The 27,372-nt window shown below is 37.7% G+C and overlaps 1 protein-coding gene across 5 annotated transcripts in view; it reads left to right on the forward strand.

Moving 5' to 3' along the window:
- septin12 (septin 12) overlaps positions 1–27,273 on the forward strand; it is a 46,841-nt gene extending 19,568 nt beyond the window's left edge. The window contains exons 1-11 of one of the 5 annotated variants that reach the window (XM_065964909.1): positions 1,609–1,649; positions 3,161–3,192; positions 9,787–10,194; positions 11,435–11,563; positions 17,914–17,995; positions 20,275–20,412; positions 20,939–21,056; positions 21,581–21,676; positions 21,913–22,009; positions 22,964–23,015; positions 24,300–27,273. In XM_065964909.1, the coding sequence (XP_065820981.1) occupies positions 1,624–1,649; positions 3,161–3,192; positions 9,787–10,194; positions 11,435–11,563; positions 17,914–17,995; positions 20,275–20,412; positions 20,939–21,056; positions 21,581–21,676; positions 21,913–22,009; positions 22,964–23,015; positions 24,300–24,465 (1,344 nt within the window). In that variant the 5' untranslated portion in view covers positions 1,609–1,623 and the 3' untranslated portion in view covers positions 24,466–27,273. Of the gene's footprint in view, positions 1–1,554; positions 1,650–3,160; positions 3,193–5,132; positions 5,366–9,786; positions 10,195–11,434; positions 11,564–17,913; positions 17,996–20,274; positions 20,413–20,938; positions 21,057–21,580; positions 21,677–21,912; positions 22,010–22,963; positions 23,016–24,299 lie in introns of those variants that run through there. The other 4 variants (XM_020649615.3, XM_020649616.3, XM_065964910.1 and 1 more) reach the window with 4 other exon arrangements.
- Positions 27,274–27,372: the final 99 nt, after the last annotated feature.

Consider the following 27,372-nt stretch of genomic DNA (forward strand, 5'->3'; position numbering starts at 1 on the left):
GTATGATCCAGGTGGATTGCAAACCCTGCTGAACTGCATGACATCCATGCTTAGAACTGCTTAGAACTACTACACTATTGACCCTGACGTGCACTGGATCATCCTCTTGATATAGATAACAGCACCCGAAGTGATTGGAGAAAAAAAGACAAGCACCTATGTAAGTCCAATTTTGTGCACAACTTACACAGAGCACATGCGTGAATATGTGAATAAGTAAATACATAAATGTTTGCAGGTGTGGGACTTGAAATAATCAGATGTGATGTGCATGTGCTCGCATGTAAGTCTGTCTGTTAGTCAGGCTTTGTGTAGTACACTGTGGTGTGTGTGTGTGTGTGTGTGTGTGTGTGTGTGTGTGTGTGTGTGTGTGTGTGTGTGTGTGTGTGTGTGTGTGTGTGTGTGTGTGTGTGTGTGTGTGTGTGTGGTTAATTTATGTTTTGGGTCCCAGGACCACATGCTACTTTGCTTAACTTCACATCATTTAGGAAACTGTAAACTTCAAATACCACCTTGAGCAAAGGTTAAGAGCCTGACTCATCTTTAATGGACCCCTTAGTGTGGAAGTGAGTATTTTTGCATTCTTAAAAACACATGTTTGACTTCATGGAGGTTTGTCTGTTGTGACATGCTTTTTTTGTGACCAGCTTTTACCTTCCATGACTAATCTGCATTGAACGTCTTTCAGTTGTCATAAAACTGCACCTATTCACCAGATCACACATTGAACCGAGCACTTTGACTGCTATTGAAGTAGAATGGTGGCGCTGTGTTTATTTGCATATGAAGCTGGACAGAGTGTTCCCAGGTGGCAGGAGATATATATGGAGATGTGTTGTTTTGGCCAGGGGTGAACAATTGTGCTTAGAGCAATACTGTAATAGAGGTATTCAATCCCTCTCTTCCTCTCTCTGAACTGGCTTTACAATTGTTGTACAGACACTCTTCACCTCTCTGATTGTATTCATTTTGATGTATATTACGAGTACATTTTCTGAGACTCTGCACAAACATTTAGCAGTAGTACACTTACTGTACTGTACACTACGTACTCAGCAGAAAGACAAAGTCATAATTTAGTTAAAGGGAGCCTTATTTTTTCACCAGTTTGTGAAAACAATGACAGTTTAAAGGGGAGTAAAAATTGCAGTTAGATTAATTTGTGTAAAGAAACAAGACTGCAATGTTCTTTCTCTGTGTATGCTGGTTGTGGAAATAGACAACATTTTGCTAATTTGTCAAATAAAACAGATTTCTAGGCTTGTGAGTAAGATGTAATAAGATGTTTTGCTGCCCTCACATGGACAGACATTAATAGATGCCAGTCTGAAATCTGGAGAGACAACCTTGCAGAAACTGCTTTCCATTCACAGCATCTTGTTGACAGCACTAGAACACTGCACTGTGCAGAGTACTACAAGGTTATAGAAACACTTCAATCTGATAATCTGTTTTAAATTAGTTAAAAAATCAAGCCGAAGATCTAACCAGTAGACAGTTTCCCGCACACGCCAGGAAGTGAAACATCCTCTGACACACGTACACTCTCACCCACCCACACACGCCTCTCCACATATACCAAGGTACAGAGATTACTTTTTGGTCAGTTGAATATGTGTGTTAATGCTGACATTTGTGCTCGAAATAAGGTAAATAGCTCTTTCCTTCCTGTTTTTATTCTCTTAAACATTCAACTGGAACAAAGCCCTTTGTTTTTATGAGGCAAATTCTTTTCACATGATTTTAACGCTGTATGTGGGCAGTTGTATAGTGGTGCATTTTTTCAGAATACTGAAACTTCAGGTCCAAACATGTGAAAATACATTTTTATGTTTTACAAATGTGTGTGGTTTGGCATATTAGTGCAAATACATGTTGACGACATCTCAATTCTAGTGCGAAATATAAAACTGTTCAATGCTTCTCATAAACTAGATAATTGACAACATGTTAAGTTATCTGTGATTGTCGTCCAGGGTGTATGATTGGACTTTTGTTGTTGTTTTTAAGGCAAGTTTTGTGATGTAGCAGTGTTGTTAAGTACTGGCTTAAAAAGCACTTGCTCAAAGTTCAGTCCACAAATAACACAATAAGGGGCTGTGCACAGGGCATACACTTGTAGGATAAACAAAGTTGTTCATGTTCATAGTTACTATTCTAAATTTAGCTTGTATTGTCCAAAAAAGGGAACTACTTCATGTTAATTTCTTTATTATTCTAGCTGCACAGAGCTACTCTTTTTCATTAGACCCATCATTGTAGTCAGCATTCACTCGCAAGTTTTACCCAAATGACATTATATAAAGTTTATATTATAAAAGTTTTATTGGTTTTACATATATCATCAGGGCGAGCTAGAGAGACAGGATGAGTCAGAGAGGGAGGAAGAGAGGGAGTCAGAGAGGAATACAGAAAATGAGAGGGACAACAAGAATAAATGTTGCCTGTGACCTGACCTTTTTTTAATTATTAACATAATGTACATATGACCTACGTGATTTATGAAACCTTTTTAAATATAACGTTTCACAGGGACTCCAATACTGAGTTAAAGAGCTTTGCAAAGCAACTTCACCCTTACCCTATCTCTACTTCATTGCTAACAGAGGTTTTGCATTTGAAATTCCCTTGCTGTCCAGATTCTGGCCCTGGTCATTGCAAACTGCCTCCTTGTCCTTAAGACTCTTTTGGCGCCAGCCTCCCTAACTGAGGTTCTCTGTGAGCTCATGGTTGAGCACCAGGTCCATCTTACAGCTACTGTAATCAAAATCAAACCCTTGTCTCGAAGGTTCCAGATGGTTAGTGGGGACAGCCAGCTGCTATGGACCCCTCCTCCTGGCTCCAACTGTGGCAACTATTAACGTCAGCCTTACATACAGTATATTAGAAATAATATAAATATGAAAGCCAATAGAGCTGCTCAACTTCCACCTCTGTAATAAACGTTATTAGTCCTCCCTGTTTCATCATTGTTACAGCTGTTCATTAGACTGATCAGTCTATTATCATACTTAGCAGTTACTGCTAAGACTACACATACTTTTGCGATTATCCCTGGCATTGTAGCTATAAATCTATCCTATTCATTGTTGTTATTGATCCTCTGTTTGTCCTTATCCTCCTCCTTCTCCCTGCATCTCCCTCTATCCCACTTTCCAAGCCCAACACAGTTTCGGCAGATGGCTGTTCAACGTGAGTCTGTTACTGCGCGAGGTTTCTGCCTCTTGTAAAGGGTCCTATAACATTTGTTATGAATTTGTGTTATTCAAATAAAGACTGATGGATGGGTGGGTGGGTTGATTGATTGAAAGCCGATGGTGAGCTCTGTGCCCTTTGTGAAAGACCTCAGTGGATTTATGTACTAATGCAGCATGCCATCTTCAGTGACATACTGACTTCAGATTTGGGGATAAATGAGCGACAGATGAAGCGTGTCTCATTCCCAGAACTGCGAGCTACACAAACATCTCCAGTCCTTATAATTTGTATAAAATAACACAAAAAGGGTATGACCTTTTGAAGAAGTGACTGTTGTTTTAAAGTGATGGAAATCATAACTCAGAGCGAAATGAGGTGAAATACAATAAGAGAGTAAACAGAAGTTATCCTTCCACTGAGAGACTTACAAAGCCGTGTGATAAAATATATTGACAATGAGATGATATAGGTAATAATCACATACATTTTCTTTTGTGATTTGCTATATAATGTGACATTTTAATTTGTTGTTGGTGAGTAGCTGAGTCAATTGTTCATATGATTCAGTATAGTAAAAGATCTAATCTAACTCTGAAGTGAACAATGTTATGATTATTGATTAATGATACACTCGTGCTTTCAGCACACTGTTTTACAGTTCGCCACATCTATTAAGTCTAACATAAGATGCTTTTGCTTTTAACAGCAATATGTTCACTTCAATTTTCATACAGTTTTAAAGATGTGAACATGAGTCTGTAACAGTTTTGCAGCAGCTTGTAAGAACATTTACAGAAATTGCTTTCACAATCCAGTCACACTTCTCCATTTTAGTTCCCTCTCGTCACCTTTTCTCTTCCTGTTTGTAAAGCGGACTGTACGATAGAAGAGGATGTAGCCTTTGGGTTTCAAAAAAATGAGTCAATGTGAAAGTGCCTAAAAAACTTGCATCCTAATTTCTGATTTGATTGGTTCAAAATCAAGTCTGAGTGTATGGGTCCGGGGAGGAAATTGATGTAGTTCTTCTTTTTTTTTTTTTTTTTTTTTTGCAAAAGAATGCTTAGAATAGTCTTTTTCTGTAAACAAACCTCTTCTTTATTGCTGAGAACATGCAGATAGCTTGCATCTTTATTTCTTCTTATCTCTGGTCTGTCCTGTCCTAAACATGTGCTGAAGCTCTTATTGTGAACCACTATCACCACCTTGTGGTCAACTGTAACCCCTTTCATTTCTTGAAAATGTCCTTTTTGATCTATCTATCTATCTATCTATCTATCTATCTAAACACACACACACACACACACACACACACACACACACACACACACACACACACACACACACACATCATATATGCATGTAGGTGACAGTATTCCACGTTAAAAACTGTTACAGGAGTTGTTACGACAGCGGTATGTCTTACAGCACTAGACTGCTTTATGGCAGAGAGAACATGCTTTGGGCACTGTGTTATTGTCTCACCAGAAACTGTTGGAGTTGTATTTTGGTTTCCTATAATAAACCTGTGTGGTAAAAGTAAGTCTACCCTCGATCATTCAACAACACACAAATGCAGATACACACATAAATATATATGTGTGTGTGTGTGTGTGTGTGTGTGTGTGTGTGTGTGTGTGTATATATATATATATATATATATATTGCCCCGGAATCATTAGTGCAGGGAAAAGAATGTGGCACAGTGAAATGTCTTGAGAATGTTCTATTTGCTGTTATTGGTGATTTACAGACCCATGTGGAACTGCACTTTTGGGATGAAGGTACAGGGCTCAAGCTGACAGTTCAGCCACTGCTGAGTAAATGATTCTGACAGGGGAGGGGGATGAGGGGAAGAGAGGGGAGGCGTAGTCCTTCTCCTCTCAGGGATTAGTGAAAGCTTCTTCGGCCATTTGCATGTGAATGGGACCTTGAGCTGCTTTAGCGACCGAACATCACCCTCCCTCTCTCTGTCGGTCTCTCTCTTTGTCTCTCACTACTTGTGCACTCCTTACACTCCTGAGGAACCAGAGAGGGAAGGGGACATTGAGGTGGTCAGAGAGAGAGCAAACCTAGCTGGAAAAGCAGTTTAGAAAGCGACAACAGTCTTTCGAGAGTGCCTCACTTCAAACCAGGGACTCACAGCTTGCTTTTTGTAAATGAGGAGAAGGTAGGATCATTCTTGTTTCTGTCATCCCAAGCCCTTGCATATTGCTGGAGTATGCTCTGTCTACTAAGCTAACAATGAAAGCTGACAGAAATGAGCAACTTTGCTGGTTAGGGTGGGGGATGATGCGTGTGTGTGTGTGTGTGCGCGCGTGTGTGTGTGTGTGAGAGTGTGGGTTGGGGGGTGTCAGAAGGGGGAGGGGTTAAGAATTAATGAAACTTCTATGCAACATCTATGAAACTATGTAATAACAAATGTAGTATCTGAATGAATGGCAACACAATATCTTTTGCTAAAGCGCATTTCTTTTTGCCACTTTTTGTTACATCACACTTTATCGGGCCACATTTTCTTTTATCCTTTTATGAGTTACAATCAAGCGATTGCTGTTGCTGTTTTCACACGCGTGCTGTTATTACGCTAACCTTTCTGTTTTTTATTACAAATGCAATGCGGTCATAATTCTTATTTTCATAAACTGCATCGACTAGTATATTTACCCGACTCAAAATGCAGTGTAACAGCAGAAAACTGATTTGAGACTTACTTTTCTAAAGACCAAAGTAGCATCATGGACCTTGGAATAACACTTATAACCCAAAAAGTATTTCATTTACTACGTCACACAAGGGAACAACAAATTCAGCAAATTCTTAAGAGAAAGTAAAACAACCTAGGACTGTGTAAGCTTTTTTGCTTTCATTTTTGCCAAAATGTACTTAAATCACTGATTTATAAATAGGTGTCTAATACCACTTAATACCTCTTCATATAATTCCTGTTTCTTTTGAGATTTTGTATTCATGATAACGTGACTAAAGGATGAGTCCAGTTTATTAAAACTTGACATATTGCTACAACAAGAATAGATAGGTTAATCAACAAGAGCAGTAAGATGATCACAAAGCTATAGAAAAAAAGAACCTTAATCGCCCAACCTATTTAAAGGCCACTTTATCACGTTTGGTCCACTGTACTTATAACATTCCAGGTGTGCTGACTTTTGGTCCGATCTCAAAATAAAATGGTTTGGATAATCTGGATAAAATGTTTGCTTCTAAGCTGTCTGATTAGCTGCCTGTGCGTGTTGGATACTTTTTCAGCATTAAATTGAAAAGTCACAGTCTTTAAGAACAACACTGTTATAAAATAAAGACTGGATGGCAACAACTGCACAAAATGACTTACATCAACCTAAGGGGAATTATCCTCAACAGGCTAGCTAATGTAAGTAATGTTTATTAAGCTTTTCATAAAGAAATGACTACAAGTTCAAAGACCCGAACTTTGTTCAGACATTTAAAGAGAAGGCAAGAAAAAGTAAATTCAAAAAATCATTATGTATTAGTTTGACAGTACTGAAGTTTTTGCTGAATGAACAACTGGCAATGGTCAAAAAATGAAATGCATTATTTTACTTAGTTTGTAATGTGTCAGCAATTTACTTTCAATAAAATCCACTTGAATCACCTCGTAATGCTTATAATTTTGAAACAATCCTTGACATTACACCAACCTTACAAACTTCAGCAATTCGGTGATAAAAAAAAAGCAGTACTGTTCTGTGTATCTATGTATCGACCATATCTACGTATTGTAAGCTGTTAAAAAAAACTTCACAGGATTTTACTCAAAGCCAGATTGTCTCCTTCTGACTTTCTTTACTTGTCTTTCATTCTAAGTTTTGCTTCCTTCAGCAAATACTGCCTTTATCTGGTGGACACACTGTTTGCTTTTCACAAGTATCTATAGTGACCACAAAGTCTGTCTGATTTGTGTCTGTGTCTAGTGGTTCATTTGTATTCTACATTTCTCTGTGTTTCTACAGTTGGTCGGGCCATCCTATTTCAAGGGATGTACTTTAAAGTGACAGTAAACAAGATGAATATTCAATGAAAAAAAACACCTTCCACAATTCCTTCTGCTACCTCATAATACTACAGTAAGCCCATCCCACCAAATGACAGACAAAACATGGACACACATACTGCTGGGTTAGAACCAGGAAGTCAGAGTTGCCAAGCGTTGTCACTGCAAACTGTCTTTTCCAGTTCTGACATTTATTGCAATCCATCAATAGATATCTGCAAAAACGTTTACAGTAGTAGCCTACTTGTGTGCGCCCCACAGCCGTTGTTCTGTACATCTCTTTGCACCACCAAGGTGAGTAGAGATGTGGAGAGTAAGTAAGTGAGAGAGACGAGTTTGTGTATTTCAATACATACACTTTCACTTACAAAGACCAGGCCAAGAAACATATATGGATTTAGAATAGTTTATTGTAAAAAGCATGACAGAGATTGAAATTAGAAGTGAGGATGGATGATGGGAAGATCATTAGGGCTGATTAATGAAAGGAGTGAAGACTAAGCATTAGGGTTTGAAACAGAAATTGGTTGTTTTTGAGGCGTGGTCTATTCTCTCGAAACCAAGTTATAAAAATGATATTCATTGTTAAATGTGTTCAAGGACTACCGTGTTGATGGCCCTTTTACTTTCAGATGTTTTATCCTTGTGCTACTCTCAGCTGTTAAGAGCTTCCATCACATGTCAACAAGGAATAGGGCAAGAAGGAACCTTAGCATCACTCTTCAGCCTCTTACGCACCTGAAGCTGTCACCATCTCAAAAATGCCTCTTCAGTGTTCAGTGCTGATTCCTCTTTTATTCAGGACTTTTTTTCTCCTCTAATTTCATTCTTTATTTTGGCTTCTTTTGCGATAAATGAAAAAAAAAAAAATACAAATAGGTGGGCACTCAGATACAGATCAGACATATTTTAATATTGTTAGTGACATGCAAAGGTGATTTTTAAATTTTGAATTAATTCTGATAGAAATAATGTTGCTTTTAGGTCTCTGCAATGACATTCTGAGCTTTATACCAAACAAAAACCAACAAATTAGCAAAAAAGATAATCAAAACATCATCTCACATATTTCCTGTTACGTTTTTAAAGGACTCAATTGTAACAGAATACATTTTATGAAAAATGCAGGACCAGACACACACAAAATAATGAATGAGTTAAATAAAACTGCAGCTGTAAATACAGGAACGGTCCATTTATATTTTAAATAAGGAATCTGTTAAGACTTCATTTCAAATTTTTAAAGATTAAACTATACAGGAAATTGAATTGGATGAAAGATACCTTTATTAGAAGTGGGCAATAACTACGCATTAAAGGCCGAGGCATCACAACTTTTATTCGTTGGTATAATTCAATCTTTAGAAATGCAAGGTACAGCAGTATCAAGAATCATCAATATGTCTTTGAGCCTCGTCATCTGTGAAAATAACTTTTTTGAATTTTCATTATTCATTAACATATACATTTCATGTGTTTTAGTCATATTTTTGGTTAAAGCTAATGACATCCTGCTTATTTAATGTTTGTTTCAGTAGAGTTTAATACAAATGTAATAATGATTTTTTTTAAATTACTTAGTAAGGGTCTCTTACTCTGCCCTTCTCTGTTCTGACTGATGAGGATTAGTTCTGCTTTAATGGCTGTAGGGGGGGATATTTATAGCTGATTAAATTATGTGGACTAGCACAAACCAACAGCCAACACGTGTGTGTGTGTGTGTGTGTGTGTGTGTGTGTGTGTGTGTGTGTGTGTGTGTGTGTGTGTGTGTGTGTGTGTGTGTGTGTGTGTGTGTGTGTGTGTGTGTGTGTGTGTGTGTCTCTGTGTGTGTGTGTGTGTGTGTGTGTGTGTGGTCTCCGTGTAACTCTTTGGGTGTGAAGAATTACTCAAACAAACAAACAGGTAATTTATTTGAGAGTATTTAAGTCCATAGAAACGCACAGACAAACGCGCACAGGCACACACAAGTTCAAGTTCCCAAAGGGATTGTCTGTGCCATTAAATCCTATTACAGCTCCGACCAGACTGCACACACACACAAGCTCTGAAGAGGGAGGGACTTCTTTTAAAGAGCATGTAAACTGTGTTAACCTTGGAAAACCATATATAGTTTCTCATCATGCCTGATGACTGTTTGCACATTATGTTACATCCCATGAAAGTATAACCTTCATTCATTATAAATAGGTTTTGGAAAGCTCAGCATCTACACCAAATCATCTGAACGTATTTATTTGCATGATAAGTCAGTCTCCTATTTGTATCAAAAAGCAGTGTGGGTGTGTGTGTTGGCACATGTGCCCTATTTTGTCCAGCTACCCCTGGTTTCAAGCTCACCTTATGAAAACAGTCAATGTTTCTCTGTATTTCCAGTATTAAGCAGTAGACACAACATGTTGACAATTACTTTTTTCTATTTTAAATTGCATCATATATGACTGTTACAGAATACTAGCTTTATTTGCTTTCATCCAAAAATACTGGCATGGCCCTCCAAAAAAAGAGAAACAGATCTGAATTGTTTTATGATATTAATCGGGTTTTTTTACCTACAGAAGCAGCGGAAGAGCTTGAGACGGACTCAATCACCCCAATGGAGGAGAGACCGGAGACGGGGGGAGGCGGTGTGGTACATGAGCAAGGAGACAAAGGCAAGAGTCCAGGACAAGCTGCAGGCCTGAATACCTGGAATTCTATGACAGAAATTGGGAAAAACTGTGTTGAACTCCGATCAGAGATGGATGAGAAGGGGAAGGAGAAGGGAATGGAGGAAGGACAGATGAAGAAAGAAATTGAGCTAGAGGCAGAAGTAAAGGTGGAGATCTGCCAGTCAGTCCAAGACCTGCAGATGAGCTTCATCAGGGGCAGTGACCTGTTTGGCTATGTGGGCATTGAAGCAGTTCTGGACCAGATGAGGAGCAAGATGATGAAGGCAGGTGTTGAGTTCAACATCATGGTGGTTGGTGAGTCTCACACACATGAACACTGACCCAAACAATGGCAAGCTAATAATCACGACCTCTTTTTTAATTACATGTACATATGTAGGTTTGAACTCCCTTGCTGCAGCAGTTTGCTCCAAACTGTGTCTTATTTCTTACAATTTTTCAGTTTGACCAATGACATATGATTGATTAAATTTATTTCAGACACATCAAATAAAATCAAACAGATCAAAAATGCAAAACAAAATGAAAAGCACGAAAATACAATAAAGAAAAAACAATGTTCAAATTATTTCACAAAAAAAGAAAAAGAAGATTACATATATTCAATTGTTATGCCTGAAAAGGAGTAGGAAGAAGTATAAAACTTATTTAATCCTACCCCTTTTCCACAGCTCAATAATTAATATTTATTAAATTAAATTCCTGTGTTCCTTATAAGCACTCTATATATACAATCTATCTATATACAAATTGCTATACTATATTTATGATACTATATTTGATATTTACAATCCAATGATTTTCCAAACATATATATAACTTGATATAATATGATTTTTTATAACTTATATATTTATAGAATCCATATATCTATATATACATATCTATTTGTACAATTTGATGTACTATATATATATGATATATGATATATTTGATATACATATGATATGGTCAAGATGTTTGGACTGTGCAAACACACAGCTTGTGTCATACGTGTTTCTACAGTCATGAGGTTATGTTGTGATATCAAGTCTGTAAGCTTTGATGATGCCATGTTGCCATGTACAAGATTAATATGACATCTTTACATGAAGTCCAACACAGTGAGAGAGTTCTTGTTTTCTTGGTTCTTGGTCTATGATGCTCTATAACAAGCTACCCAACATGTTCTCTGGTAGTGAGAGAGAGGAGGTACCTTTAAGTGATTATCTTATAAAATATTTGTGCATTCGAATGAGAATGTGCTTGCATGAAGAGACAAAATGCAACACATGCCTTGGAACAAATAACATGCCACTTTGATCAGTAAGTTTATGTGTTATGTTTGTTTGTTATAATGTGCAGCAAAGCTATTAATTCATCTTTGCTCATGTCAAGGTAGCCATTTGATCAATGTTAGAAATTGACTACCAAAAGCTTTTGAATTGTAATCTCCAGACATGGAAAGAAAATATGCAAAACACACACCCTCATGCAAACACTTGCAGAAAGGTTGAAGCAGAATCTTTTTTTTTTTGATTTCATGTATCTTCAGGTCAGAGTGGTTTGGGGAAGTCTACGCTGGTCAACACTTTGTTCAAGTCCAAAGTCAGCCGGAAGTCCTGCACACCTAACTACGAAGAGACGATCTCAAAAACTGTCAAACTGCATTCAGTCAGCCATGGTGAGTCTCCACACACAGTGTGTGTGTGTGTGTGTGTGTGTGTGTGTGTGTGTGTGTGTGTGTGTGTGTGTGTGTGTGTGTGTGTGTGTGTGTGTCATTGCTTTATAATTAATAGAAGAACAGGATAGTAAAATAAGATAAGTAAATTTACTTAATTGAAAATGGTCACAGTGATGGCATCTCAAACAGTCTTGGGTTCGATTTTTATCACATTCTGAGCTCTCAGATAATTGATTCTTGATTTTGTGCACACACAGCATTATACATACAACACAGACATACAGAGTCACATAAACAAACCAATGAATGTGCTATCAAGTTTTGATGGTCATTTCTGTGCCTACTAGGGCAGGGGTTCCCAAACCTGCTTTCAAAAATGCTGCGTTTGTTGCGATACCGCGATACCTCACGTGCTCGTCACACGTGCTCGTACGTACACAAACGAGCACCATCATCATCGGCCGCAAAACACTGGATATTTACCGACATAATGTTTACAGAGGAGGTAAGTGGTCATACACATGTGAAAGTCTGTGAAGGAGTCTGTGTGTCTGTTTTCATTCTCCATCCTATAAACGACAGTCTCTGCAGGCACTGGCTGAGAGCGGGAGTGTGTGATGAGTTTGTCCGCCTTTGAGAGCTCGTAGGGCGGATAGAAGTGTGTTGAATTCGGCCTCTGGCTGTGGAGGTGAAGACCGGGAGTGTGTGATGAGTTTGTACTGTTGATCTCTATAAGCGGATCGGAGTGAGGAGGACGTTGAAAACATGTATAAAATGTCACTTCCTGGAGCTTTCGTGAAAAATACGACCCGGGGAAACATTTTATACAGGCAACACAGATAGACGGTGAACATCTACTTTTTCACATCAGTTAACCGTTCACTTATTAATGGGCGATAAAAAAAACATTTATACATTTAAAAAGTTACATACAGCCCCTTTAAGTTATCCTTTCCAATTTTTTAATCTGAAAACTGACACAATTTTGCGACATCTCATGAAAAGGTCATTACATTCAGTAACCTTCAGCATAGCCTGTTTTAGTCAAGAAAAGCCTAAATTAGTCCAAAATTGAGGCCTCTGGGCCCCTGAGTTTCCAGGGAAATAATCCAAAAAAGATTCTTTTTGCAGAAGCTGTCTTTCACGATTCCCACCTCCAGATGGAGTTCTAACTGTCTCTTTGCCCATGTACCTGAGATCTGCTGTTGTATGATTATGGCTGTTAAAATTTCTAGCCACAGATCCTTTAACATCATGATTGTATATAGAACATTTGTGTTCACAAATTCTTGATTCTCTGAACCATTGTTTAATCAATTGTTAGTCAACTACTTTGAATAGCCTCATCACAATGTGCTTTATAACACAGTAAAGGAGTTTATTTTGTAAATTATAAGATGCATTAAATTAATTTGCATATACAGTCCCTTTCAGTGAATAAGCCCTAGAAATGATTGCACAATAATCAATTGTAAATAAGTTCATGAAGAAGACATGCAGTCTAAGATGTATTTCATATATTATAGCCCGGTTAAATCACTGTTTGCATAAGATTAAGATTAAGATTAACTTTATTGTCCCAGTGGGACATTTGTCTTGGACTTCACAGAGCTCTGATGCAGTAGCAAAATAACAAAATACATTCATTCATCGGTAAAACATGTCAGTTAAATAATCATTAAATTCCATACAAGTGAATTACTAAAACCATAAATATGTAATAGTTAAGAAAAGTGATAAACAGTGCAGGTACATCTACACATCTTCACCCTGAGCTGGTACTCAGGGTGAAGAACATGAGATGGGTCTGAGATTCTTTTTTGTGCCTGTCTGATTATGGTTTGTTGAAAGATGTCTTGGAGGCTGGGGTGTTGATGAACTCTTGATTTGGGCCTTTGATTGAATGGTCAAATTTCCAAACCATGCACTAGCGATACCATATCGTAGGAGGCTCTCTACTACTGCATGGTGGAAGAGAAGCTGCACTTCCCGGGACACACCAAAGGTTCTGAGTCTTCTCAGTTAGTGCAGTTAGAGCATAACTCTTATTAACAGCAGTGCTGTGATTGAATCAAGTAAACAAGCATCAAAAATAAGCCTAGAAACCATTGTACTGTGAGCAGGTTGCTCGAGCATATTATTACATGGCTTTGTTAAATACTTGATTCTGATACATTCTTAAAATTGTGTATAGAAATATAGTTCTGCCTGTCACATTTGGTTCATGTTGTGGAACACTTGTTTTGTGATGGATATTGAGCTCTTTTTTTTCTTTTGAGGATGTATTTTGGGGCTTTTTGTGCCTTTAATTGAGAGATAGGACAGTGGATAGAGCTGGATATCAGGGAGAGACAGTAGGGTATGACATGCGGGAAAGGAGCCACAGGTGGGATTCGAACCTGGACCGCCCGCTTGTAGGACGACAGCCTCCATACATGGGGCATGCACACCAACCACCGCGCCACCAGCGCCCCGTCACAGCAGCGCTTGACATCAACATCAGCACTTAATCAGTATAGATACGGGTCATGGAAAGTGTTGTTGTAGGATTATTGTGTGTGTAGTAGCTTGATGTTGTTGAATACAAATTGTCAAAACATATTGCAGACCTGATGTTCAAACAGTAAATCGGTATATATATGAAAAATAAAACACAAAAAAAAACATAGTTTATTACATTGTTACTCTGGACATAATGGATGAGAGGTAAAAGATTTGAGTAGAGATATTAAATGGAAACAGAGTTCATTGAAATAATGGAACGTTTTGTTAGTATTAATATATGAATTAAACATCCAAAAAGGATGTCTATCTGATGGCCAGGTAACATCCTAAATGTCAGAAATAATTTCATTTTGAAGCCATGTTGGAACCATGGCATCACGTCTTGATTTGACGTTCAAACGAGGTTGATTTGACCTATCAGAGCTCTATTTATACTATCTGAAGTGCATAGTCCAAAGCTCATGACACAGATTGGATTTTGCTAGTTAAAACAGCTAGTTTAATCTTCAGAACAGAGTCAGAATTGTTTTTATTGGCAAATACATTTGCACATACAAGTAATTTCACTTTTAGTGCAAAACAATTAGTAAAGGACTAAAGCAAAAATAGTAAGAAGCTTTAAAACAGCATTGCTCCTGCTGACAGGGCACTTAAATAGAATGAGATAAAAAAAATACAATACAGCAATATAAAAAAATTATAATTGAATATAAAAACACAAAATGTACAAAAATTGCTATAGAGTAACTGTGCAGTCAATTTTCCAAAACAGATTTCAGTGTAAACAGAAAATATTCAAGTCCAGTGTGCATTAATGTAACTCATAAAATCTGTTTTAGCCTTGACAATACTGTAATGTTTTCATCTCTCACCATCTTCTTCGTATGAAACAGTAGCGAGCCGGTCTAACTGACATCTTCATAGGTGAAGGCTTAGTAGTGCAGTAAAGCCATTTCAATCAGGAGAGACTTCATTGAGAATGAACAATTATTTATTTAACAATAAATGTGCAACAAAAAGCAAAGTCTTTGGGGGATTAGACTCCAGATTAGAATCTGGTTGGTTAATTACTTAAAGAATAAACACTCATTCACACATGATCACCAGAGCAGGTAGACGGAGGAAGTAGTAGGGGGAGCGGTTATATATACACTTCAGCGAGATGGTCGTTGGCCACAGCCAAAGTTGCAGTAAACTGGTGGCCGGGGTGTTACAGCTGTATGTTTCCCTGTGCTGTTTGTCCTTTCTCCCGTTCAGTTGTCTCCAGCCCAGGTGAAGCCTCTAATTGAACAACAAGGCGCACCTGGCCTCAGAGCTTAAAAGCCCAGTGCTAGCTTCAGGAAGGGAGGCATTTGGAGTTGGTACTGCTGTGCTGCTCAGTCAGGGATCGGCTGTTGTGTTCTGTTACATTTGTTGATCTTTGCAATCATTTTGTTGGTGTAATAGTAATAAATCCATTCTTTTTGACTTAGTTAAGGTGTCTAGTGTTTTTGTACAGGGTCGATTTGTGTATCGTTGTTAGCCCCATAGGGCCGCTTTATGGTGGGGCATGACAAATGGGGGGTCGTCCGGGATCGAACGACCATGAGGTGCAGTTACTGTTTGTTTTTGTGTAACTTGTGGCCTTAATTAAGTTTCCTTTCTTGGTCCCTATTCTTCCTCATGGTAGTATAAGTTGAGTATAGTGTCTGAGTGCTTTGAGGATTTGTAAGTGATCTCCCTGGTTAGTGAGGGAGTGGGCCAGCTGGGCTGATTTATTCGTCCTTCAAACGGTCCACTATTTTGTTATTTTGCCTTTTTTATTTTTGGAGGTAATCTTAGGTGAGAGTAGGTGTGTCAGACCTTTTGATTACAACTGAAGGTCTGACGTTTGTCACCATTCTCCCTGGTACTAAAGGCCAGATCCACAAAAGGATCACGTTGATTTTGCAAGCGCTAAACCTGTGCAAATGAGAGAAAATCCACATAGCACGTGAAAGGGTGAAATGTGCTCAAACTGCACACAATTAAATGCAAAAAGATGGCACGTTGCACTCAGCTGGTGTTTACTGTGTTGCAGTATTTATAAGAGATGTCGCTCAAGCTTTCCAGTTATCAGGAAAACAATTCCCCCGCTATATGACTGAAAATACCTTGATGTGTAAATAATTTCTGTAAATATGACTTTGTAATTACTATTATTAATATAACCAGGGGTTCAATTATTCTGGGGCTGCGATTCAACATTTCATACACATCTGTGTAAAGGTTTGGAGCCGTAATGCACAAGGATGCATGTTTTTTTTTCTTCTTCCAGAGTTTCCCTTGCTTGCTCCATTCAGAGAAGCTTTGGTCTAAACAGGGAAACTCATTTAACATTTTTCAAGTCTGGTATCAATTTAATAACGATGATAAAGTTTCGCCTCCCCTCCTAGTACATCATCATTATTTTGGAAAAACAGCTCCATCACTTGAGAGTGCAGCTCCGCGCAGAGCAAAAGTGAAGATGGCTTTTCTCAACATTAAGAAACAAAACAAGAGCAAACTGTGCAGAGCTAATTCTCTACAGCCTGCGTAATGGACATGCATGTTGAGACCATGCAACCCAAACAAGCCAGATATGGGGCGGCTGTAGCTTTGGGGCGGCAGTAGCTCAGTCTGTAGGGACTTGGGTTGGGAGTCGGAGGGTCGCCGGCTCAAGCCCCGGCACGTACCAAGTCCGGAAATTGGCCTGGCAGCTGGAGAGGTGCCAGTCCACTTCCTGAGCACCATCAAGGTGCCCCTGAGCAAGGCACCCAACCCCCCCACCAGCTCATGTTTACCAGACAGAGTGTAAAAATGAATTTCCCCTCGCGGGATCAATAAAGTATAAATTAAATTAAATTAGATATGCAACAAAGTGAGCGTGGTTGTTGTAGTAAAGGCCAACCATTGAAGTGCAGCTGTGACTGTGTCAGGCCAAGGGAGTGAGCCATAGTAAGTGAGAGCAGAGGTCACTCCGAACTTGGAAAGCCTGTGATCCTGAGCTTGACCCAGTATAAGTACAATGTAATCATATCCTAACTGGCGACTCTAAATCTACGTGAGGTGAGATACAGAAATTCCATCACAATGGTGAGAGCACAAGCTGGAAAGTTTGGCACCGGTCACCTTTGGAGCTTTGGCCCATGCTGGGCTTGAGCAAAAGCAGGCATCTATCAGGCAAGAGATTCTTCACACCTGGATCGTTTGAAGAAGTTCTCCCGAAAGAAGGAGGCATTTTCTACTAGGCCTGGTTTATTTGGACATACAGTATGTGAACACAGCAATCGCACTCTGATGTGGAACAACGCAAGCGAGATTGTCTAGATGGGGTGGTCTCTGCTTGTTTGCAGTGAGAATGCAATCAACACAGCAACTGGCTAACTGGTTGACTCATCACTCAAGCAATCAATCTTTAACTGAAAAGCGGTAATTCATCATAAATGTTATCTCAAGACACGAAACAAAAACAGAAGGTCTAGACTGTACACTTGGCTATATTATTTACAAAGTCCCAACATTAATCCACCATGAGCACAGCACTAAGCAACATTTAGAAAAGTTACAGCAGCAAGGAAAAACTGCCTTTGAGGGCGCACTCACACTTGCCCAGTTGCCCCGTACTGTTCTGAAGCACGATTGTCCCCCCTTCCCCAGTCCCCCACAGGCCAGCGCTCACATTGCTCCAGGCCCAACTGATCACTGCTGAACCCTAACCCTAACACTGGCTGCAGATTTGAGACACCAGCATGAAGATGTTCTGGATTGTGCAAGAACTGTAAACCTTTCAGCCAAAGATCTGTTTATAACCCTTTCCTCTTTCCTCTCCTGTCTTTTCTCTCTAGTGATTGAGGAGAAGGGGGTGAAGATGAAATTAACAGTGACTGATACTCCAGGATTTGGTGACAATATCAACAATGAGAACTGGTGAGTAACGGGTCAGCGAAGATAATAAAGGAAAAGTGAATGAAACAAAGATGACACTTTACAAACTAGCTACAGGATTTTGAGTTAGTTGATTTCAGTTACAGTAATTCAAACCCAGAGTATCATTGAGGGGAAATGGAGTTTTTATTAGGCAAATCCAAAACATTTATGACCCTATTGGTAAGACTGGACGAGTCAATCACAGTCAACTTTTTCAAGTATGTTTGTGGGAACTGAAAAACTGAAAGCTTCTGCAGTCATATGCCATTGGATAAGCCACTGAACCCCAAATTGCTGCTGTGTTGGCGTGCGACTGTATATGAATGGACACTTTACACACAGCAGCCTCTGCCATTAGTGTGTGAATGTGATGTGAATGGTAAAGCCATTTAGAAGACTAAAAAGGTGCTATTCAAGCACAGGCCATTTACCATTTACCATATGGACATCCATATTACCTTGCATCAGAACTGCTTCAGTCAATGTTTCACCGACAAATTCAAGATTGTGCAAACCCTTACATTTTTTTCCCCAAATTGTTCATTTAACTCCCCCTAGTCTTATTTTATTTTGTTTGATTGATGTTTTGAATTTTCAGTTAGTGCAGCTCAAAAAATAAAGGGAGTAAGAGTTGTTCATATGTTGGCTTTGTTGGCTCCAGAAACCCCAAAAAAGTAATCATATTTCAATTCAATGCAAAAAACTTTATTCGTCCCCGGGGGCAATTCAAAGGCACACAGAGCTGTAAATTAACGACAGTGCAGGCAGATAAAAAATATAAACCAAAAATATAAAGTGTCAATTTAAATACCAAAGTTAAAAGAGTATAGATAAAAAAGAGTTGATATGTGTTGACAGTGCATGCAGTGAATGGGAATTAAATAATATACAGTATGTATATATATATATATATATATATATATATATAGAGAGAGAGAGAGAGCTATTTACAAGTTGGTGTCACATATTGAACTTTTTTTGGAGTTGTTGTTTTTTATTTGGTCTGTAAGTCTGCTCTGCAGAAGTAACATACGTCAGTTGTATTCAAGAATAGGTCACAGATTTCTTCTGAGTTTTCTTGTCTGTTATCGATCAATCAATCTTTATTTTTATAGTGCCATTTTTTAACATATGTTATACTCTTTGTTATAATAAAATACAAAAGAACAGGTAAAATACCTTACATATTGTTATATTATGGTACAAAAAAGCAACATTTAGCAAAGTTACAGTGTAAAAAAAAAAACTTCATTCTAAGAGGCAGAAATCGTGGGAAAATATGTTTGTCGTGCAAAAATATAGCAGCAACGATCCAGAGGGACCTAAGAGACAAGAAAGCTATGGAGCTCCCAGGAAAATATGTGGTTAGTAACTAGATTAATGCATTGTCCTCAATTTAAGGGACATTGTGTAAACATGTCAAGGTATTATTGTTTACATCTAGTATAGATAAAATAACCGAAAACAGGATCAAAACCTCAGACTCAGCCATGTATTTTAAATTCTCCAGTTCTTGTCTTCTTGTCCCTACCCCTTACTGTTAATATTTGTGGTAATATTTTAGGATGCAGACTATCTGTGTTTTTTTCTGTAGACTATAGTCTCTTGATGTCTGTCTTGCACAGTGTGCTTTGACTCTGTAGCTTACAATATACTCTCAGTATCTGCAGTACATGTTGCAGTGCATCATACCTGAGCAGATGTTGCTCTGCACTAGAACTGGTTGACAACGTATAAGAATGTTTACTACTTTAGATAAAGTTACAAGTTAAAAAAACAGCCTCTTGGCATTCCTTAGCTTAGCCGTACTGGTGCCAAAAATCAATGGAAAATCCACGCAGACAAGGTGTATTTTCATCTTGCTCAAAAAATACATTTTTGAAACGAAGATTTTTTTTATAAGCCTTAAAATTCCCCTATCAATCTTGGTTTGACCATCAACTCAAAATGTGCGTTATATTTTGACTCAATTATACACCATACTTCTGTACAAAAGGAACACTACTATGCACAATCCTTAAAACATGTGTTTTTTTTAATAGGGGGGGGCTTGTGTCCTTTGTTAGAAATAAACAGTATTTCAAAGTTTCTGGTCTATTCACTAGTGAAGTCTGAAATTATTCATAAACAGAGAAGCACAAGTGGATTTTTGGTCTTTCCTTACAGATTTGTGTATGAATAAATAATATACTGTAGAACATTGTCAACCTTATCCTTCAATGAAATTAACAGAATATCTCTGTCCTCCTCCGACACTTCTCTGCTGCTCCACTTTCCAGTTGGGAGCCAATAGTGAAGTATATCAATGAGCAGTATGAAAAGTACCTAATAGAGGAGCTGAATGTCAACCGTAAAAGGAGAATACCAGACAGCAGAGTCCACAGCTGCATCTACTTTCTCCCTGCCACAGGACACAGGTCAGTACATATACAGTATTTAATATTTCAATGACAATTGTTTGTACACTGTGAAAAATGACAAATTGTTCTTTGTTTCAAAAAGAATAAGGTTAAGTTCTGTGAACCAGCTGCCAAGGCCCAAGAAAACCTGTGTGAAATTTAAATGCTGGTTTCGATTTGTCTTTAAAGCTTCAACAAAAAGTAACAGCTAGAAACTGAATAAACACAATTACAAGGCTCTTAAAGGTTTTTTTTTTAAACATTACTCTACTTGAAGATAGAGCCAAGAAAAAAGATATGAACTCTACTCACTACATACACGTAGTCTTGCACAGGTAAGGATGACATTGAAATTAAACTAAAAATTCTTAACCTTTAATAATTTAGCCATACAAAAGGTTAAGAGTGATAACGGGAGAAAAGCGACCTCTACTGCTTAATGGTCCAAAGCAATTTCAACACGCATTCAGTCTTGAGGTCCCTGTCAATCAAGCAAACATGCTCAACAATATTTTGCTGACCAAATACATTTATTTGTTTCCAGGTTACGCCCCATCGACATTGAATTTATGAAGAGACTGGGTAATATAGTTAGCATTGTACCTGTCATCGCCAAAGCGGACACACTGACGATTGAGGAGAGACTGGAATTCAAAGAGAGGGTAATGGAAGACACATACATACTCACAGCGTGCACTGGTAGAACCCTGTCTTTTCCTGCAGATGTTGTTCTGATTGTGAAAAAAAAAAATGGTTTCATACTTGAGTATTGAGAGGTGGCTGTGGCTTCTGGTCCTCCAGAAGGCCGGGGAAATCCCCAGCTCCTGTAGCCACATGTCCTCCATGTGTCCTTGAGCAAGATACTTAACCCCAAGTCGCTCCCGCTGCTGTAGCGGCGGCGTATACATGTGTATTAATGAGATTACATAGCAGCCTCTGCCACCAGTGTGTGAATGGGTGTGAATAGGTAGGTATGACCTGTGTTGTAAAAGCACTCTTGAGTAGTCAGAAGACTCGAAAAGGGATATACTGTATAAGCTCATATACCAATTTTGTCTTCTCTACAACATCTGTCACCATGCATATTTTAAATTGACATATTTCTACATTAGTATTTAGCTTTCAGTGTAAACCTGTAAACCTGACCTGTTTAACCTGTGTTTAACCTGTGTTTAACCTTTGACAGATAAGGCAAGACTTGACAACCAATGGGATTTGTGTTTATCCCCTGAAAGAGTATGATGAAGATCCAGAAGAACGAATCCTCAATAACAGAATCAGGGTAACATCTCACAGTAGAAACTTTTCTCTTTTTATCTTAGTTATACTGGTGAAGTTGTTTTCAGGAAACAAGTAAATTTTTTGGGGAGAAATCTAAATATTACAACCTCAGTGTAATTTGGTTGTTAAGTTTAACTTTCAGTTTCACATATTCACATCAACCTCAACACTTTTCAGTTCTAATACATGAATATCTCAGACCAGACTTACAGTGAAATGCTAATATTCTGTTTCCAGGATAACATTCCCTTTGCTGTGGTGGGAACGGACAAGGAGCACCAGGTGAATGGAAACAAGGTGCTGGGTCGTAAAACAAAGTGGGGAATAATTGAAGGTAAGGCATCTGATTTAATCTTTATGCATCATGCTTCTTACCTTAGATATTTGGCAACAAATAGCACACTTTGCTCATATTGAGCTAACCAGATACATAGTGGTTTTGGAGGTGGTTTCACACAAAGAATAAAGCATTCACCAGAATTATGGTGATAGATGTCATCACAATAATGCAGTATTTCAAATAAAGATTGAATGCAAAATGTATAAAAAGCTCAAAAATGTGTAATTTTATCAAACATCTATTATGCTTAAACTTAAAATTAGATCTTTATTTAGTTAATTTTCATTGGCTAATATAAAGTGAAGCATTGTGATGTACAAGGGGCTTGATTTTTTTATGTGTAAAATATCAAGAATCTTCCTGAGGACAATGATGATGCATTGCAAGTGTATAGTGTTAATTAAACACATATGGTACGGTCATTTATATGGTTTATTTGGTTTTAACAGTTGCTATGGTGCCACAATCAGGAATTTAACCAGTGAGGCCAGTAAACAAGTTATGCATACTATGTTGGATTTCTATTTTAATTTTTTTATTTATAATAAAACATTTGATATCAATAAATTTGACGTATAAAGTATAATACCTTCAGAATTAAAAAACAAAAAATACAAGTCATGTTCATCACTTTGAAATGCCCCCTGGAACTCATTTTCAATACACTGTTGAAAAACATCAAGATTTAAGAGTTTTTGGAATTTCAATAAATGTTCTCAGAGTAGGTAGAGGCAATTACATAAATATATTAAAATGGGACATTTATCGTACACATTTTAACCATGAGTTTAGTTTAGTTTAGTCTTACTTAACTGACAAGCTTAGGAAAGTAAAAACAAATTAGTTGATACTTAAGTCACCGTTTTAAATGCTCTCATTTGGACACATGGTCTCAAAGTTTGTACCTTTAAAGCTGACAGTAAAACTTATCTCTTTCTCTGTCAACAGTTGAAAATGTGGCACACTGTGAGTTTGTCAACCTTCGGGACCTACTTATCAGGTAAGATTTACTGCACTTCTACAGTTGGTTTTTTATAAACTCTGATGAGATTTGAGTAACTTATGAGGACATTAGAAGCAATTAGATAGAGGGGATCATGGTGCCACCAAGCGGCAACCTCCGGTCTTGAATAATGAGGCTAGTGCAGAAGTGGAAAATCCTGCAGTTACTCGAGTGTCCGCTTGAGGCTGGCTGCAGGAACACAGGAAGTCACATACACATGGCTGGCAAAACAGCTGTTTTTACAGCATACATTAACATGTTACAGCCTGGTGCGAACAACAAAATAGGTCTGATTAGTTATTGTCATCACTGACACACACTGTGCAGGGGTTGATTTTTTTTAAAACTGCTCCATTTTCATTTTGAAAACAATACCTGTTATTAGGTGCTTAGCTGACATGATTGACAGGTGGAGGCGATGTAACAGTTTGTCAAGAGGCTTAAAACCCACCTCCTCTTCGGCTCTATGCCTGTTGTAAGCTTGACTGAAAGTTAAGGTGAGTCAGCATTTCCAGCATGGCGGCGGCTGCCGATGAGCCTCCGGAGCTCCCTGCCGTAACAGATGGCTGACGTCACTCAGGCTTCTATCATTAATATTTACAGTCTTTGGGTACCACACATTCAGTAGAGATGTCAGGGTTAGTGTAACACTGTATTAATGCCAGCATAGGTCAAAAAATAGAAAACATTTGAAGTATTTATGCCATACCAGGGGAAGTGGATGACATTCCTTGAGAAAATTAACAATTTCTGAAATTAAAGTAAGTTTACGACAAAAACATGTTAATCCATTGTTTTAAAATCACACATTTTCAGAAAAAAGGAATGTGGGAAATCTCTCTGTGGAACTACATGGCCTTGATAAAGTTATGATTGTGGCAGTTATGAGGATTATAACACTAGTAATCTCAGGTGTAGCTGCTAGTGTTAAGGAATGAATGCAGTGTCTTGCAATCCCATAGATTTGTGAGAAGGCTGAAAAATATAAAAATGAGGAGATTTGGACAAAAAAATATTCCAGCAGTCTAGTCCTACTGGAGGATAACTAATATCAGGTTCAGGTAACCAAGGTAAATCTGCTCTGGTGGAGTTATACAGAGAGTATGTCCAATCAGTATCACTTTTTCATTCTTAAGACCTTTTATAGTTTATTGAACTGATTGACTGATCGGTCAACTTGTCAGCAGAGAGTTAAATAAACTACATATTGTTGTGAATCTAATTTAAAAGTGAAACAGTATCAACATTAACTTTAGTCCTTGTTTATATGTTTTTGCAAAGGTCTCACCTGCAGGACCTGAAAGATGTGACACACAATATTCACTATGAGACCTATCGTGTCCAACGGCTGAACCAGAGCAACGTGAACTTCAGTGAACTGGGACTGTCCACCTGGCTGCTGGAGAATGGAAGTGGGGAAAAATATGAATCAGAAAGCCACCTCTGATCTCTCCATCAGCCACCTTCATAGATCAAAACGGAGAATTGATGGTGCTCCTCATCTATTTAGAATGCATTTTGGGGAAAATAAAATCTATTCTTTTACTCTTTAAAAAAAATAGATTGAGAATTTTTTTATCTGCATAACTTGTTTTTTAATGGAACAAACTTGTTTATTTTCTTCAAGTGACAAATTATGAGATTTAGAGATATGAGAAATGCATCAAATATGGATATATTTTTTTAAGGCAGCCCATTAATAGTTTTTACAGATGGTGACCTGTACAGGGCAGTGAAGAGAATGCTGCAAAATATGACACAAAGAGAGGACGCTGACACTTTGTCACCCATCAATATCTAAGCTTCTTGATATCTCATATATAAATGGTATACTAATGGCCTAAAGTACGGTATAGGAGTTCAGGCCTGTAGTCAGATGAACTGTTATAGCATCAGATTAATCACGATCGTGTCCACATCACAAGTTCAGCAATAAAATAACAGCTGAATAACTGGGTGTCTTTATACTATATACTATACTATTAATGGGAGTCTACTATCTTTTGATACCGTAATGTATCATTTCAGTTTATGTCATTAGAGTTTCTGATGCTTATTCTGGGTCAATAATACAGTTTATAGAGAGAGTGACCCATATGGTAACTTGATTGCTCTGCACCATGTTGGAGCAAACAGCTCTAAGACTTGACTTTTACTTAAAGAGAGTTTTTGAATTCATCTGACATTACGAACAGCAATCAAAACAAGCAGGAGTAAATCTCAATTTCCACTCCTGGGCAAATAAAATTAAAATGATTTTAACCTATTTAAAGATTTTCGGCATAGAGCAAAGGTTCAATTCAGAACCTTTTCAAGAACTTCAACAAGTGCAGCTGCCTTTTGTTTTAAATTTTGAATTACAATAACGTGGATGAGTGAGAGCCTTCTCAGATTAGTGTTTTCCGTTCCTTCATTTTCAGTTTTAGCAGCTTTTAACCTTCTCAGAACTGCAGCCTTGGACAAGAGCTTTCTTAAGGTGGGCTGTTTAAGTCATTATACAAAAAAACATTAATAAAACATATAGCATGTATGTTCACCAACAATATATTTGGATACATAGAATGAACCAATTGAATCTCTTAATTGGAACTTTTTCATAGATTGGTGTTGCCTGCCTTTCATTAATTAATAAGCCTTCACAAATACGGAGAGAGAGCATCATTTTGAGGGAAGACATCTCATCTGCCTTCATGAGTTTTTTTCCTTCTAAACTTAATTTTGAGTGTGGCCAATTAGAATAGGCATAATTACTAATGATTTCTGGTATACTTATCAACAAGTCATTGAAGTACCTGCCTCCTCATTTAAGTTTTGTTTTATTGCCTATTATACCTAACATTGATGGTGACACAACAAGTAGAGTAGTTATTCCACTGTCAGCATAAACAAGCTCGTCTGTTTTTTAATTGTTTGTTATTGGTTTGGCAAACAGTAACGAAAATGTGCCTTGGCCTTGACCCAACTTTGTATGTAGCTGTGCACTGTAAAGTGTTTGAGACAATGAAGCATGCAGCAGCAACAGTAGGACTTTCAGCAGGGGGGTGAATTCTTGTAAATAACCAATTCATGCCTACATATGGTGTGTGTCCACTGTTTTTCCATATTTGTAGTTATTGGGCTTGTGCTGTTTTGTATGTTATAGCCACATCATTTCTGTATACCAGTTCACCCAGATTTTTGTTTCAACTGAGCTAATGTTCCTGCCCGTACTAAAGGTACAATTTGCAATGTTTTCATTCAGTTATTGTTATTTTCCCATTAATTTATTATTAAATCATGTACTTCAAAGATCATATTTGACATTTCATTGTCCAAGGTAAGCAATTTAAACAGGCTGTCTCTGCGCAGTAGTTCAAGATTAATTTCATGTGGAAAAAAAAAGTCTCAAATCAAGTTTGTCATTGGTTACAACATCATACTTAATGATGTGTAACCATTTATTGTTGAATCAGATCCAGACTGGTTAAGACATCTTCCAGTTTAGCAGAGTTATGGAATTATCAAAGCGGGGTACTGCCTACTTTTCCATTCAGAGCCGGTACCAGATCATCTCACATTTTTAACTGTAGGAATTTACTTTATTGTACAAATAGTTGTATGAAATGCTGGAACAACTGCTAACTTTTAGATGAAAAAGCATTCTTAGCTGTCTTCCTAAGGATAAATTAAGGTTAAAACATTTTTAGAGATCCTTACTATGACTTTACCTTTTTCTGTCATTTATCTACGCATAATCAAAAGTGAGAGTAGGCTACATGTTTTTTTATATATGTCTACAGTGGACTAAAAGTAGAAACCCTATGGGAAAATAATCATGAGAATATTTTGGCTTGGTCACATCTTACTTGTTTTTCTAAATCAATTTTGTGTGTTTAGAAATCAGAAAATAAATCTTCCTTTTTTCAGTTATCACTCATCAACCTGGTCTACAAAGTATACCTTTTTCTTTGAAGACATCCACAATGAAAAATATTGCATTTCATCTGAATCTGATAACACACAGCAATTCCTACTTTCAGTGTGGCTGTTCTCTTTCCTCTCAGCTCTCCTCCATGTTCTAAACCTGTGGTAAATGTGGTTAACACCCTTGTGTCTTATACTCAGCATGTTCTAACAGTTCCTGTATGATGTCTTTGTTATTGTTGTCTTTATTGTAGTATTAATATAACCCCTGCTGACACTGTTGATGTGAAATTAAATACTTGTTACCTTTCCAGTCCATTGTGAAGTAATTTTAATAAACATTCTGACTGTAGCTCGTCCCACTGCATCCCAACAATGGCTTTAGATCCAACTTTAATAACTCCTAATGATGGTTATGAAGCTGCCATGATAATTTATAAAGTGAAAGATT

This window comes from Labrus bergylta, chromosome 16 (assembly GCF_963930695.1).
Source record: "Labrus bergylta chromosome 16, fLabBer1.1, whole genome shotgun sequence".
Lineage (NCBI taxonomy): Eukaryota > Metazoa > Chordata > Actinopteri > Labriformes > Labridae > Labrus > Labrus bergylta.